The following is a 13,057-nucleotide window of genomic DNA, read 5'->3' as shown; positions in this document are numbered from 1 at the left end:
TTGGCATGATGCTACCATTTTGGAAAAGAATAATCTGCCAGCCTAAGCCTAAACTACACAAATCATATGTGCATCATGTAAAATTCTACATACATGAGGAAAGATCATGTACAACAATGCACGATGAATCTGGTATGAGTATGTTGTGTAAACAAACCAATCCTTACCACATTAAGGTATATCACAGTCAAAATGCCATAATACAAAGTGCATAGTACAACTCAGATTTAACATTGTAAACCAGCTGGTTTGAGTTGTATTTTTGTGCTGTTATGAGCTGTGGGATTCTCATTAATGTGAGAAAATGTTTTATAAATAATTCACAAACTCATGTTAACTGTCATGACATCAACCAGACAGCATTCATTTACATTTAATGAGCTTTAATTGTCCTGTTAGTAGAGCAAACTAATCACTTCCTCATAAACACATTATACTGCTCTTAGTGAGATAGACTGCAATATGCAATCTTCATGTATTAGAAGTTGAAAAACAGCTATTGTATTGTAACGCCATTATGCACAAAGGATTTGGGAAAAGACAGCAATTATCAGCTGTGGATTAATTGTAAAGTGCTGCCAGTGCAACTGAACTTGAAGTGAAATTTGGAGTCTGTTGGTCACTATGGCTAGACTGTTGATGGATAGATTTAACTAATTTTATTACAAAATTGGTCCTAAGAAATACATATTTTGCAATATTAGCCAGTCTCTTATCTGACATAGGGGTTATAGGAAACAGGGAGCAAATCCTACCTGATCTCTGGCAGTCTACATGTTGCATCTGCATGCGGTCCATGCTGGGCCCTGGCTCCTGAAGCTCCTCCTTGTCCAGGTCCCAGTCAAGATCCAGACCTCCAGAGCAGTGCAGAACCTCACTGACCAGTGGGCCACCTTGTGCATCACACACCTTCCTATATGCCATGATGTCACCTGAAATAGTGGAGTCAGTATTATATATTAAGTCAGTGTTATATAGAAGTCAAGCTCCATAAGTAACTAACGTATGAGTTTTTTGTAAAAGGGAAATGAAAATCCAGTTTGACTAACAGATTCATTTCTGAAGACATGTCATATGCTATAACAGACTTTTGCAACACCATAAAAGTGATCGGCAGTCACAATGTAAACAGCAAAACTGCCCTATTCAAAGTGCTTAAATGTATTTGGTTAGTCAACACAGTGTGTTGCCAGTTGATGTACTTTTGACAAATGTTAAGGAAGGTGTAACATTTCTGCTGGACAACCTCAGGGTTCATTGCTAGAGCCTTACTGAAATAATTGCAGGTGATGAATTTCACTCATAGAATCCCCCTGAACATGAGCCCCAGTCAAAAAAAGAGAACTCTATCAATGTATCTGTTTACTTATTAAGAGTGTACCAAAACTTTACAGAACAGGCAGTGCATTCCAATACACTTAGAATTCAACCAGAGCATTCTTTGTTAGCACTGCATATTGACGTGTACGATCCATACTGAAGCTGTCTGTAGCTAACTCAGGAATTGTGTGTTGAAAGCCTGGTATAAGCCACCTGGGTCAGATCAAGACTGCTCATTCGACACAAGCTAATGGATGTTACATTAGTGCTGGATATTGTAGAAAATGTGATGAATATGGTTAAAAGCTACTTGGGCTAAGTGACTGACCAGAGCCTCTCAGCACACAATTATGAAGACTAAAAGCACCACAGGGTGCTGCACAGGCTGCATTTATACACATTAATGTGATGGAGAAACTTAGTTAGGCCAAGACACAGAGTTAAGTACTGGATCTGTATGTGCAACACGACTTCATGGCTTTAGAGGTGTGGTGTGAACTGGGAGATGGTGAATGTGTGTGTGTATGTGTGGTTGTGTTTTGCCCCATAAACCCAGCTCTGGGTTCAACAACGCATCATTAAACCTCACCAGGGATGGGATCACATGCTCGTAGACTGTATGTGTGTGGGGGTAAGTCAGCTTTATAAAACCTCCCAGCTAGTGCCTTGGTGTGTCATCATCTTCAACAGTCCCTTTTACATGGTCCATCATCCAAATCCACCGTGAATGGGCAAATTAACTGCCCAATCGATAACTGCTTGGGGTAAAAAACAACATAGTTAAATAAAATTGAACCTCATAATTGAGCCTCAAAACTGCAGTCAAACTTACAGGCCGATGGTCAGTGAAAAGCTGTCACTTTACCAGATGGTTGACACAGGTGTAGTGGATGATTAGAAGGTGACTGTGTATCTTTGTCTGTCTGCTTATTATTGAGTTTTGTATGCTCTGATGAAGGTCTGACAGACCTAAAGCTCAGTGAAGTGAAAACACTGCATGGATCTAAGTGTGCGGAGATCTTTTTCTGTCACTAGATGGTTTATTCAAATGATTACAGGTTCAAACCACCTGCACTCAAAGAAAATAAAATAAAATAAAGGAAGCATGAGCAGAAAACCATGTGGAGCTCAAAGCTGATGATGTAATAACTAGTGGATAATAATAATAATTAAAAAAAAAAAAACTCTTCAGAGGAGATATGATTTTTCAGGATTTCAGGACAGGATTTCATTACACTTGTGCCTAATTTTATTGTGCAAAAACAGAGGAGCTTTATGTAAGAGTGTCATTTCTTTTGTATCTTCAAATGAATCAAGCACATAATTTTGTGCAGCATGTTTAATAACAAATATATTTACACATTAAAGGATATAACTTTATATACACTGTATCTTTTATATAAAAAATATAAATATATAAAAGATACAGTATCAAACTAGAAAACACCTTCTCCAAGTCCATACAAAATTAATTTAGAGCTTCTTAAGAAGAGAAAGTTATTGCAATTCTTTATTTTATTTTATTTTATTTTATAGGTTTCACCAGTAAACACATAGAGGTAGACAATTATGATGACTGATTGATCTTTGCCTTGGTTTTGAGGGTTATACATAAATCATTCCTAGGAAATGTGAGGGCTTTATGCAAGGATGACTTGAACAAGTTTCAAGTAAGTGAGTCACAATGATGACAACTGAGTTATTATGAGGACTAGATATCATATTCCAAGATGGCATCCCATTCCATGTTACACCTTTTGCATTTCAGATCTTTCCAGCAATTGCTGAGCACATACCCATAGAACTCCCCAAGAATACAGTAATCATTGGTGATAGTGATGATTGTTAATCAGACATTTTACAGCTACAGATCAATTCAGTCCTGAAGTGGTCACAGATGTCTGAGTGATTGCTGAATTGTCCTTGTTTAGCCATTTTTGTTTTTCGAAAACAGATTCAAGAGGAGATTGAGACAGAAAGGAGAATGGGGGTAGAGAGACAAATAGACAGAGACAATTAAAGGAAGAGTCCTGGAGAGGAGGGAAGATAGGAACAGAGAGGAAAGAGAAAAGACAGAGAAAGTGGCAGAGGCACAAGGCAAAACAGTTTAAAACAGGAAGGCAGGAAAAAGTGGCAGAGTGTTTATAGATGAAGGCGAGAGGGTAAAAAGCAGAGGGAAGAGGTCTGGGAGTTCCCTGGCATCAATCTTCAATGCTCCACCACACTTTCATTACTTCTAGCTCAATGCAGATGAAGGATCCTCTCAGTTAGATGGAACAAAAGTTCATTTAACTGCTGACCTCCTGTTAGAGCCACTGCAGTGGGCTTTTAGCCTGATACCTATCACAGATAGAAAGTGAAAGTCTTGTAACAACATTCTCTTCCTTTTCTTTCTTTTCTTTATTTTTGTGCACATGCAATTTGATTGTCAGTTGTGCAAAACTGGAGTAGTCCCTCACCTCTCAAAACACATTTCCTAATTTTGTTAAAGTGGCCAACTCTGCCCACCAAACCTACAAGTTCCAAGATGTGGGGAGAATATTTGGGGATTTGAAGCAACTGTTGAGAACTCTAACAAAAGGTAATCAGTTGCTGAAGGAGCTGATTCCAGAGACCCATACAAATAGCAATAACAGCATTTAAATACTTTTCCTGATGTTTTACATATCCTGAAATGTGATAGAAAGATACATAAACACAGCAACACGTAACTACACTTTTTATGATCACAAGCCAGCATAGATACCCCCATGCTCAATGTAAACACTTCTGCCAAATTTAATTCATATCTGTGACAGATCAAACGATAAGTCAAGTGAAATTCTATATTTTTGGTATTGGAAAATGGGCGGCACCGGTGGCCTCACAGCAAGAGAGTTCTGGGTTCGAGCTGGGATAGGCTCCAGCCCCCACACGACCCTTAACAGATAAGTGGTATAGATAATGGATGGATGGATGGTATTGTAAATAGGACCCAAACCAACTAACAGGTATATTGTGTGAATCCAAAGCATGATTTATCTTCTTCCTCACATCAGAAAGCTACACTGTCACTGGGTGACATGTTTTCAATTTACCATGAGCATATCATTTATTGCTGGTTTTAATATCCTCCTAGGGTTCATTGACAGTAAGTAAAGTACAAATAACACAACCTTTATTATTATAATATTTAAATACAGTGCCAACACAGGAAGTGCTGTGTCCATAGCAACGGTGGAAAGAAAAGAGTTAGAGGTGAAGGTGAATATTTTGTGTTCAGATTTTATGCCACAGATCTGAACATGTGTACTGTCATCAAACAATATGTTTTTTTTTTTTTTTCTTACCCGAATCTATTGTGAAACATTAAACTGACAAAAACAACAAACATTGTCAGTGGACTTAATCAAGAGTTTGGCAGACATGTAAAATATCGATGTGGGTGGTGTTAAGGGCCCAACTTTAAATGCAGACTACTCCCCCCCCCCCTCACAATGTCTGGCTTGTAGGGAGGCTCTGGCTGATAAGTCACCAGATGTTGAGTGACAGCTGACATTTCTGTGCCCTCCAACTTCATTGTGTACTCTTGGGCAGTTCTTCCAAGAATCTGCAGTCTCAGTAATTACAGTTACACAAGTGAAACCCATACCTACAATACTGAAGGATGAAGTGATATTACTGTTTTCATGACAGATTTTTATAATGTAATAATCGTAATAATTCTTAGAAGTATTAATGTTCAGTCACAAATCAAAGAAACAGTGTGTTGGATTTTTAAAGGCTACGTTGCAGGGTGTATTTCTTCATTAGCTGCTGCAACTTACAATAAGAAATGGTCACAGAGTGTAAATCCCATTATCACCCTAATACTGTCATGGTAATCTTGAGATGGACTGACTGCAGGTACACTGGAGTCGAAGGGAGAGTAGAAGGGAGATTAAAGTGAATGTAACTTCACTGGATTTAAAAAAAAAAATGTGACTGGCATCATGTTAATTATTCTCTGTGTAAATTTTGTTTATCTAAGCCATGCTAACAGCTCTGAACAGTCTTGCTTTAAGCCAAATAAAACATCAGTACTAACATGCTCACAATGACAATGTAAACATGCTGATGTTTTGCAGGTAAAGTTTACCATATTGAATAATTTTGGTAGCATGCTAACACTTATACTATAATCTAAATACTATAATCTAACAACAAGTAGGCTACAGATGAGGCTGATGGTAATAGAATTAGATTTGCAGGTAAATGGTCAGACAACAAAATAATGAACAAATTTAAATTTTGAATGACTAAAACATATAAAACAAAATAGTCATAATGTAAATTAAGTGAATAACTTAATAAGTTTAATTTATTTCCATTTTTAATGTAACTTCATCTTCTGATGCAGTATAAATGAGCGACTGAATTACATTTAAAAGTAGCTTGGTCTGGTCTGACACCAGAGCAGCAATCAACTAAATTTTCTCACGTTAAGTCCCAGGGCTAGTTCTGAACTAAAGTATTTGTTAGTCTTCTTCTGGCAGCTGTCCCACTGCCTTCTTGTCATTTCTAGTTACACGTCGTTGATGCTTGATGTCTGTGACTGAAACATCACCATACTTTAAAGCTCTTTCAATAAATCATGTGATGAGGGGGCGACTTGAGCTTGTCATCTCGGCTGGATGGGTCACTGAATTTTTAAGGCTGTACCCCTCCTCGTGGTTTTGGGATAAAAATAAAATGTTGCTCTTTTAGCTCACAGCTCCATTTCAAAATGTAATAACATATGACACTGACATTTGTACTGCTATCTGTACATCTTTTCTGACCTGATTTTAACCAAGGTGACAGTCCCATCATCTCAGAGGACTGGGGTAGAACAGCTGCATTTCTACTGTAACTCTAAAGGGCTCATGTTAAAAAGTTCATTTGAAATACAACTGCTGTTGATATAGCTGTTGAGCTGTTGGCACTAATGTGACTAGAATTAATTCTGATTTTTATTGGTTTGCATCCAAGACCAAAATGACAACCCTTGTAGGAGGCAATTTATCTACAATTATCTAATTTTAGTAATAATGATAAGGGTGTTTTACAAAGCACTGTAAAACAACCCACTTGTTATTTTAAAAGGGGAGAGTTCATCCTATACACTAATTTCTGTCATTATAATTTAGTGGTGATCAGAGGTGCCGTCTGCCCACTTTTAAAAAAAGGTAACAATAAAAATAATAATAATAAGCAGCATCAGAAGAATAAAGAGCAGTTTTACTGTTAAACCAGTGTTATTAGCAATTAAAAACAAGTATAACACAAAATATTTCTCTGTAATAGCCTGCATATAAAAACACATATAAAACAATGAAACATTTTCATTAATGTGATCGTCATCATCCTGAGACACTAGGCTACGCAGCTCGTTCTCCTTCATGAACCCCATGTTGAAATGATAAGTTTTACTTTCGTAAAGTAAAAGATGTTACATGATGTTGGAACAACATCAATTTCCCTTGAGGAGAGACCAAGCACCAGTAAAGTTCACACGCATTATAATCCTTGTTGGCAGTGTTGAATTTTGTAATTGATTAGCTATAGTTTCCCATTCTTATCTGACAAACATTTAAGCCTTTTATGTGTGTGTGCTATACAGCTGTGGAAATCCAGAATTTTCCTTGACATATGAGTGTTACAGAATAAACCTCCAATTTCTGCTGTCAATACTTAAAAAGTATGCATGAATAATATCAATGTTGTGTATTTCTCAAACATTTCTCTTCTGTTTGGCCAAAGTAAACTCTGTGGTTGTAGCAATTAAAGCTAATTTTAACCACATCAATCTCCTGCTGTGTTGTGCCTTCAGTGTAAACACATCCATACAGTGAAATGCAGGCCTTGTTTTTCATTGAGTAAGTGTGTGTGTGTTGAGGTGTGTGTGTTGAAAAGTATAATGAGAAAGAGAGCACTAGCATTGTTGCCAAGTGTGTTAGCTGTTGGCTTGCCTGTTACAGTGGTTAACCAACTAGCTCGGCATCTAGTAGTCATGTCACCTCACCTCAACTCAACCAAATATTTAGAGAGGACGTATGGATGAACAACTTCAATTTCTGATTTGAGGGTGTTGAGACAAGATTGCTTTCGAAGGCAACACACATGCTACACACAGAGATACATTATCTTTACATTCTTTTTCATGTATGGCCCTGTGAGGATACAGCATATAATACGCAATGTCAAACATGAAGTTTATCTAGCCAACATTTTAATAATTTATCCTTAATATTTTATGCTTCAATTTTTGCTTTTTTTTCATTAATGTTGTCTTATTTAAGACTTGGCAACTTCTGTTGTATCTAGTTTCTTCTTTAGAAATTGTAGTGTTGTAGACATCGTAGATGTCTCCTGCATCAATACTGCATTGATATTTTTGGAGCAAACATGCCAATAATAATGGTACAGTGAGAAACGGTGAAAAAAAAAAAAAAAACCCTAATCAATTATGTAGTTTGTTCAGTGAGTCATAACTGCTTCTATTATATGCAATCAGAGATCAAAGTAGGGCATTTTTTTTATAACAGTCACTTACAGAACCAAACCTGAGAACAAATTCTGCATAACAAATAAAAAGCCTGATGCAACAGCTGCACTGTTTGACCTTCACAGTTTCCTATAATCATAAACAGCTCTGTGGCTTTGAAGAGGAGAGGAACAACAGCATTGGTATGCTGGGACAAAGTCGCCCTTCAAATCCTTTCTCTGATATCAAATACTTACTCATAAGGACACACGCACAAACACACAAACACACGTATCTGTGTAAGCCTACTATTCATACAGGAAGACAAATGCAGGTTGGAGGAACAAAGTTGCCTTTCATCTCGTCTCTTTCAGCTCCAAACAAATTGACAGGTCATCTGCTGTATCTGCCATCTTTCACTAGTCTACATTAGATTCACCCCTCATTCATAAATTACTGCAGGGCTGGTGGGGCAGTCGGGCACATTTAGTGTGATCAGGACAAAGAGCAAGAGAGGGAGAATATTTCCCCAAACACTCCTCCTTACCAATCATTTCATTTGACATGACCTTGTCAGCTGCCGTAGTTACAGAGCATGAAGCAAGCTGTCAATCATAGATTTTCCTCCCCTCCTGCCACAGAGAGTAGCCAGGAGGGCAGAGGGAAACGCTTGCAAAGACCACAAATTATTCATAATGCTACGTAAATTATACATTAAAACAACCTCAAAGTTACCATCCTTTGTATATTTTCACATCCATGAATAAAACACATGCAGATTATACAATAACCCCCATCCCCTGATGGGTCTCGTGGTGGTATTCTAAGATAATAGAAGAAATGGTAAAAACCACTAGGGACAAATAAGAAAAGCAAACAGCGGTGTAATGAAATGATTGAGTGTCTCCATGGAGACACGGTTCACATTTCGTGGTGGTCAGCGGCAAATGAGGTGCAATCATTCACCAAGCATGTGTGGGAGTGTTAAAGTGCAAATATGTTTGCACTTACAGGTAACTGGGAGTGTGAGATACAAATCAGCATTCATATGAAAAATGAATGAGTGTGCTGGCATTGTTTGATGGTCATTATATAACAAGTAGTTCCAACTAAGCAATCTGATTGGTCAACAGACATTTAGAATGTGCTCAAATCAGCATGACAGCACACCTTACTCATCACGAAAAATATTACTCCGCCATATACATTTTACTTTGTTGGTAATAGTTGTATAACCACAATGTTACACCTGAGGTTGTGCTTTAACGTCATTTGAGCACCTCAGTGATGCTTGTGGACCTCGGCACAAGCACCTCGGCTTTCTCCATCAGCTGTGTCGGTGACAAGGGGCTATAACTTAAAATTCATGTAAGAGTTTGTGGTTGCAGAAGCTACATCTGTGTGAGTAAATAAATGCAGCACCTTTATTATAACGTGGTTGATAAAAGTAAGCATTTATTTGTGCCATAGACTATTTATTTAGTTTGGTAAATTCCAAGACCTCGATAAAGCATTAATGTCAGCTCAGAGTTCACTCATCTGGGACTAGAAAGTCATTTCTGTTGCTAGGTCGTTACTAAGGGTTCGATTTTTTGCCGTAGTGGTAAACTCCGTCCCATTACACATAGGAGTGCACTGACGTGACTGATTGTGTTCCAGTTAATAGTTGGACCCCATGTATTTCCATGGAAACGGGAAAAACACTCACCGAAACCTTTTAATTTTGAGAGCAAATTGCAACATGAACAGATTTTGATTAGACATTTTACTTTGTTGGTAATAGTTGTATAATCGCAATATTATACCTGGTGCGTGCTTTAACCTGACCACATCACTGTCGTGCTCAAATGACATTAAAGCACACCCTCTCGGTTAATATTGCTTAATTCAATAATGGTTATATGTGTCTATTCATTGTATAACAGGAGAAAAAGATGTAGTTATCAGCCTTCTTAAGCCAAGGTGGACCAGATGACTTCTTTTCACTTGTGCACTGCTTTGTTCTTAAGCTAAATGATTTGATCCTCCTACATTTGTCTTCTGTACTGTTTTTTTTTTTTTTTTTTTTTTTTTTTTGCTAATTTATTTGAACAAACTGATTTTTTAACCACATGCAAATGGGTTCTATATTTAGGTTCTCAATTATTGAGATGTGATCACTATTTTCTGTACCATTGTACAAGTGAGGGAAAGTTTGGTTTTGGTTAAATTTACTTTTTCAGTTTTTAAGCAAGACTTCAGTCTCTCCTTGATAAGTGCTTTTAATTACTATTATGTAACCACAGGGAATTAATTACCCTATTGGTTACCACAAGCAAATACAGCAGGGCAAAATAAGTTTACAATTGAACAAAATTTTTGTTTGTTTGTCACTTGGGCCAGTTGAAACAAGTTAAACACAATACTGATATATCACCACCTTGTAAGCTGATAATTAAACTTGTTCCAAACAGTTGCTCCAGTAGTTACAGAACACCATGATCATTAATGTGGAGTTGTGTCTGGGGTCACCCAACTCTGCCTCCTAGAAATTACATATCTAGGTAACTAAACGGCAACAGCAAAAATGTTTTGTTGGAAATGTTATCGCTGGCTGGATTATGTTCAGAGACAATGTTTGAATGGATGAAATGCAACACTACAGCATCAACAGCAGTAGAGTTACCAGGAAGTGGTTTGGGTGGATGACGACTATACAAAGAAAACAACTGTCACACCAGAGATTGAAGTTCACAGGTCCTGTCTGTGGTTAGATCAAGGTAATATCTCCACATTATGTTAGAAGCTGTAATCCAATAGCAATTATGTTTTGTATAAAACATATTTAATGTAGGCCCGATATTCACTCTCACTGGTCTCCATTAACTCCTGATGGAAATATATATAAACTGATATATAAATATATCAGTTTTTTAAAGTCTGTATTTGTACCTAAACTGTAACCCAAGCATATGTGAGTAAAACATTAATCATTTGTAAAAACATTGGAACCTTGTAATTTGAAGGACTTTTCCCCCCAGTACACAAATATGTTTTGGCAATGATCACCACATCATCCTCTGAATCCTAACTAATACTGAGTCATGTCTATCTGTCATGTCTACTGAATTACATGGTTAGTTGTGAATTATAATGTCATAAAAACCCGACAGCAGACAACCAAATATACAGTGTGAGACATTACATAAGAACATGACTGTGTGACCACCAGACAGAACCTTTGAATGGGCTCATGAGTTAAAACAGAATGCTCCTGGTATTTCTTTCAGTTGTGGTGCCTGACTGGCAGTCGGTTCATTTAAAATCTGGCCATCAACATGCAGCTTATTGGAATCCATTTAATAGCACAGCCAAAGGTAGACTCTGTTCATTTCTGCATAAAATATAACCTGGGTCTCACATGCTGGTATCCATCCATAACCAGAGCATCAACATCTGCCTGGTGCCATGTAGCTGTGAGAGTTTGTTACAGGCTGCAGGGCCATCACAGAAAAACCTTTATTTTTATAGTGCTCATGAATTAAAGATGGCTTCCCCTGGGGTGTTGAGGGAGAGTAGAGGCTTTATGGATCTCTCTCTCACTCCTCTGCATTAAATCTCCTGAATACCACAGGCCATGTCTCAGGATGTTAGACACGGAAAACAATAACAGCCAAACATTCTTATCTAGCTGTGTTTTTGTATTCCTTCCTCTCAGTACTCGTTTTCTTCCTTGTTTCTCCCTTGCTTCCTGCCCTCGCTCTCATTCTCGCTCGGAAAGTTCGAGCGAGTCCCATTAAAAACTGCATTACCCACAAGTCAGCAGGTTATATACTCCATTACGGCTGAAGGTCAGGTTTCCTTGTTCTGTGGTGGGTGGATTTTGGGAAGCAGAACAGGCAGATGTAGATGGGTGGCATAATGGACAAGTTTTGCTTCACGAAACATCAGAACACATTGTGAATTTACAATATCAGTAACATCCTTCACAGTGTTTCTTCCCATGAGAATAGTCAGGATCTTGATGTTTTATTTTAACCAGTGAAAAACAACCAAATGATACAGATTTTGAATTCACAATTAGAATGTGGCCACTACTATTCTGTACATATCAGAAAGATATCAAGAATTATGAAGCCAGGGTTTTTGTTTTTTTGTTTGTTTTTTTTTGAAAACTGGGAAAGAACTAGTGATGATAAATTGGCAGTTGACATAAATAATTGTGCGAAGTCTTTCTTTATCTTGACCAAGTCAGAAATACATGAAAAAAGAATGTGATAATAATAATAACAATAATATCAGCATAAAGATGACTCAGACTAATTTGAATTACTCATCATGAATACGGAGCATATACACTGTTCTGATATTTCAGCATGGTTTCAGACATTCATGTACTGTTGATTGATACTAACCTTGGCAATCACACTCAGTTGGCCTTGCTGTGGTGTAGAACCATTACAGCTAACCTGGAAGTTGCAGGGTTAAAACCCAGCTGTGTGCCAAACTGTTCCTGATTGCTGTGTCAAAAGAAGCACAGGTTCAGCTGAACTGGCTGTTCTAGCGCTCAGCACAGGTGTGGGCCTGATCATCAGGGCTGTTTCTTAAGGCTTACCAGCATGCATGGCAGCAGATGAATTATCATTGTCAACATCATTTTGTCTGTGTTGTTGTGCTGGTACTGGTCTTATTGTGATCTATGTTGTATTTTACAATATTTCCACTGCTGTTCAAATAAATGTTGCCAGTGAAGGATACTTATGATATTAGTTAGGCTTGATATGTTATTCATGTCATTTTGTTATTCCCTTGAAATTAAGATGCAACCCATTCTATTAAGCTCTGTGATAAGAGATGAGAGTACATGAGTATCAGCAGCCTGTAGATAACTGTGCTGGTGGTTGAAAAGATTGGACAATAGGTGTGGTGGCAGAGTTGAAACACAACCTGAGGAATTCACACATAACAAGCATGTCACGTTAGGTTATCAGCCAGAGAATGAAATAATGGTCTAAAATTATGCACAATTTTAGCTAGAAAAAAAAAATATGAATGAATGGGCTGCTGCTGGGACTCCCTGAAATAAAACTGTCCAGGGTGGAATGTGTGCTACTGGAGTTGAGAATCCAGTCCTATACAACAGTATTGTTAACCACTACATGGTAGCTAACATTAGCATTTTTAACTGAACTGAATCTCACTCAGCAAGGACTTACTTTTACACTATATTGCAAACACTAACTTACTGTAGGTTAGGAAATGGTGCCTCACCCA

At 37.6% G+C, this 13,057-nt stretch overlaps 1 protein-coding gene across 1 annotated transcript in view; it reads right to left on the bottom strand.

Annotated features, from left to right (window-relative positions):
* LOC108878813 (inactive N-acetylated-alpha-linked acidic dipeptidase-like protein 2) overlaps positions 1-13,057 on the bottom strand; it is a 330,935-nt gene that overhangs the window by 258,317 nt on the left and 59,561 nt on the right. The window contains exon 5 of the mRNA XM_051077222.1: positions 756-932. Coding sequence (XP_050933179.1) covers positions 756-932 — 177 coding nt within the window. The remainder of the gene's footprint in view (positions 1-755; positions 933-13,057) is intronic.

This window comes from Lates calcarifer, linkage group LG17 (genome assembly GCF_001640805.2).
Source record: "Lates calcarifer isolate ASB-BC8 linkage group LG17, TLL_Latcal_v3, whole genome shotgun sequence".
In the NCBI taxonomy this organism is placed as follows: Eukaryota; Metazoa; Chordata; class Actinopteri; family Centropomidae; genus Lates; species Lates calcarifer.
The sequence above is the reverse complement of the archived record's forward strand: the minus strand, read 5'-3'. Positions and strand labels throughout refer to the sequence as shown.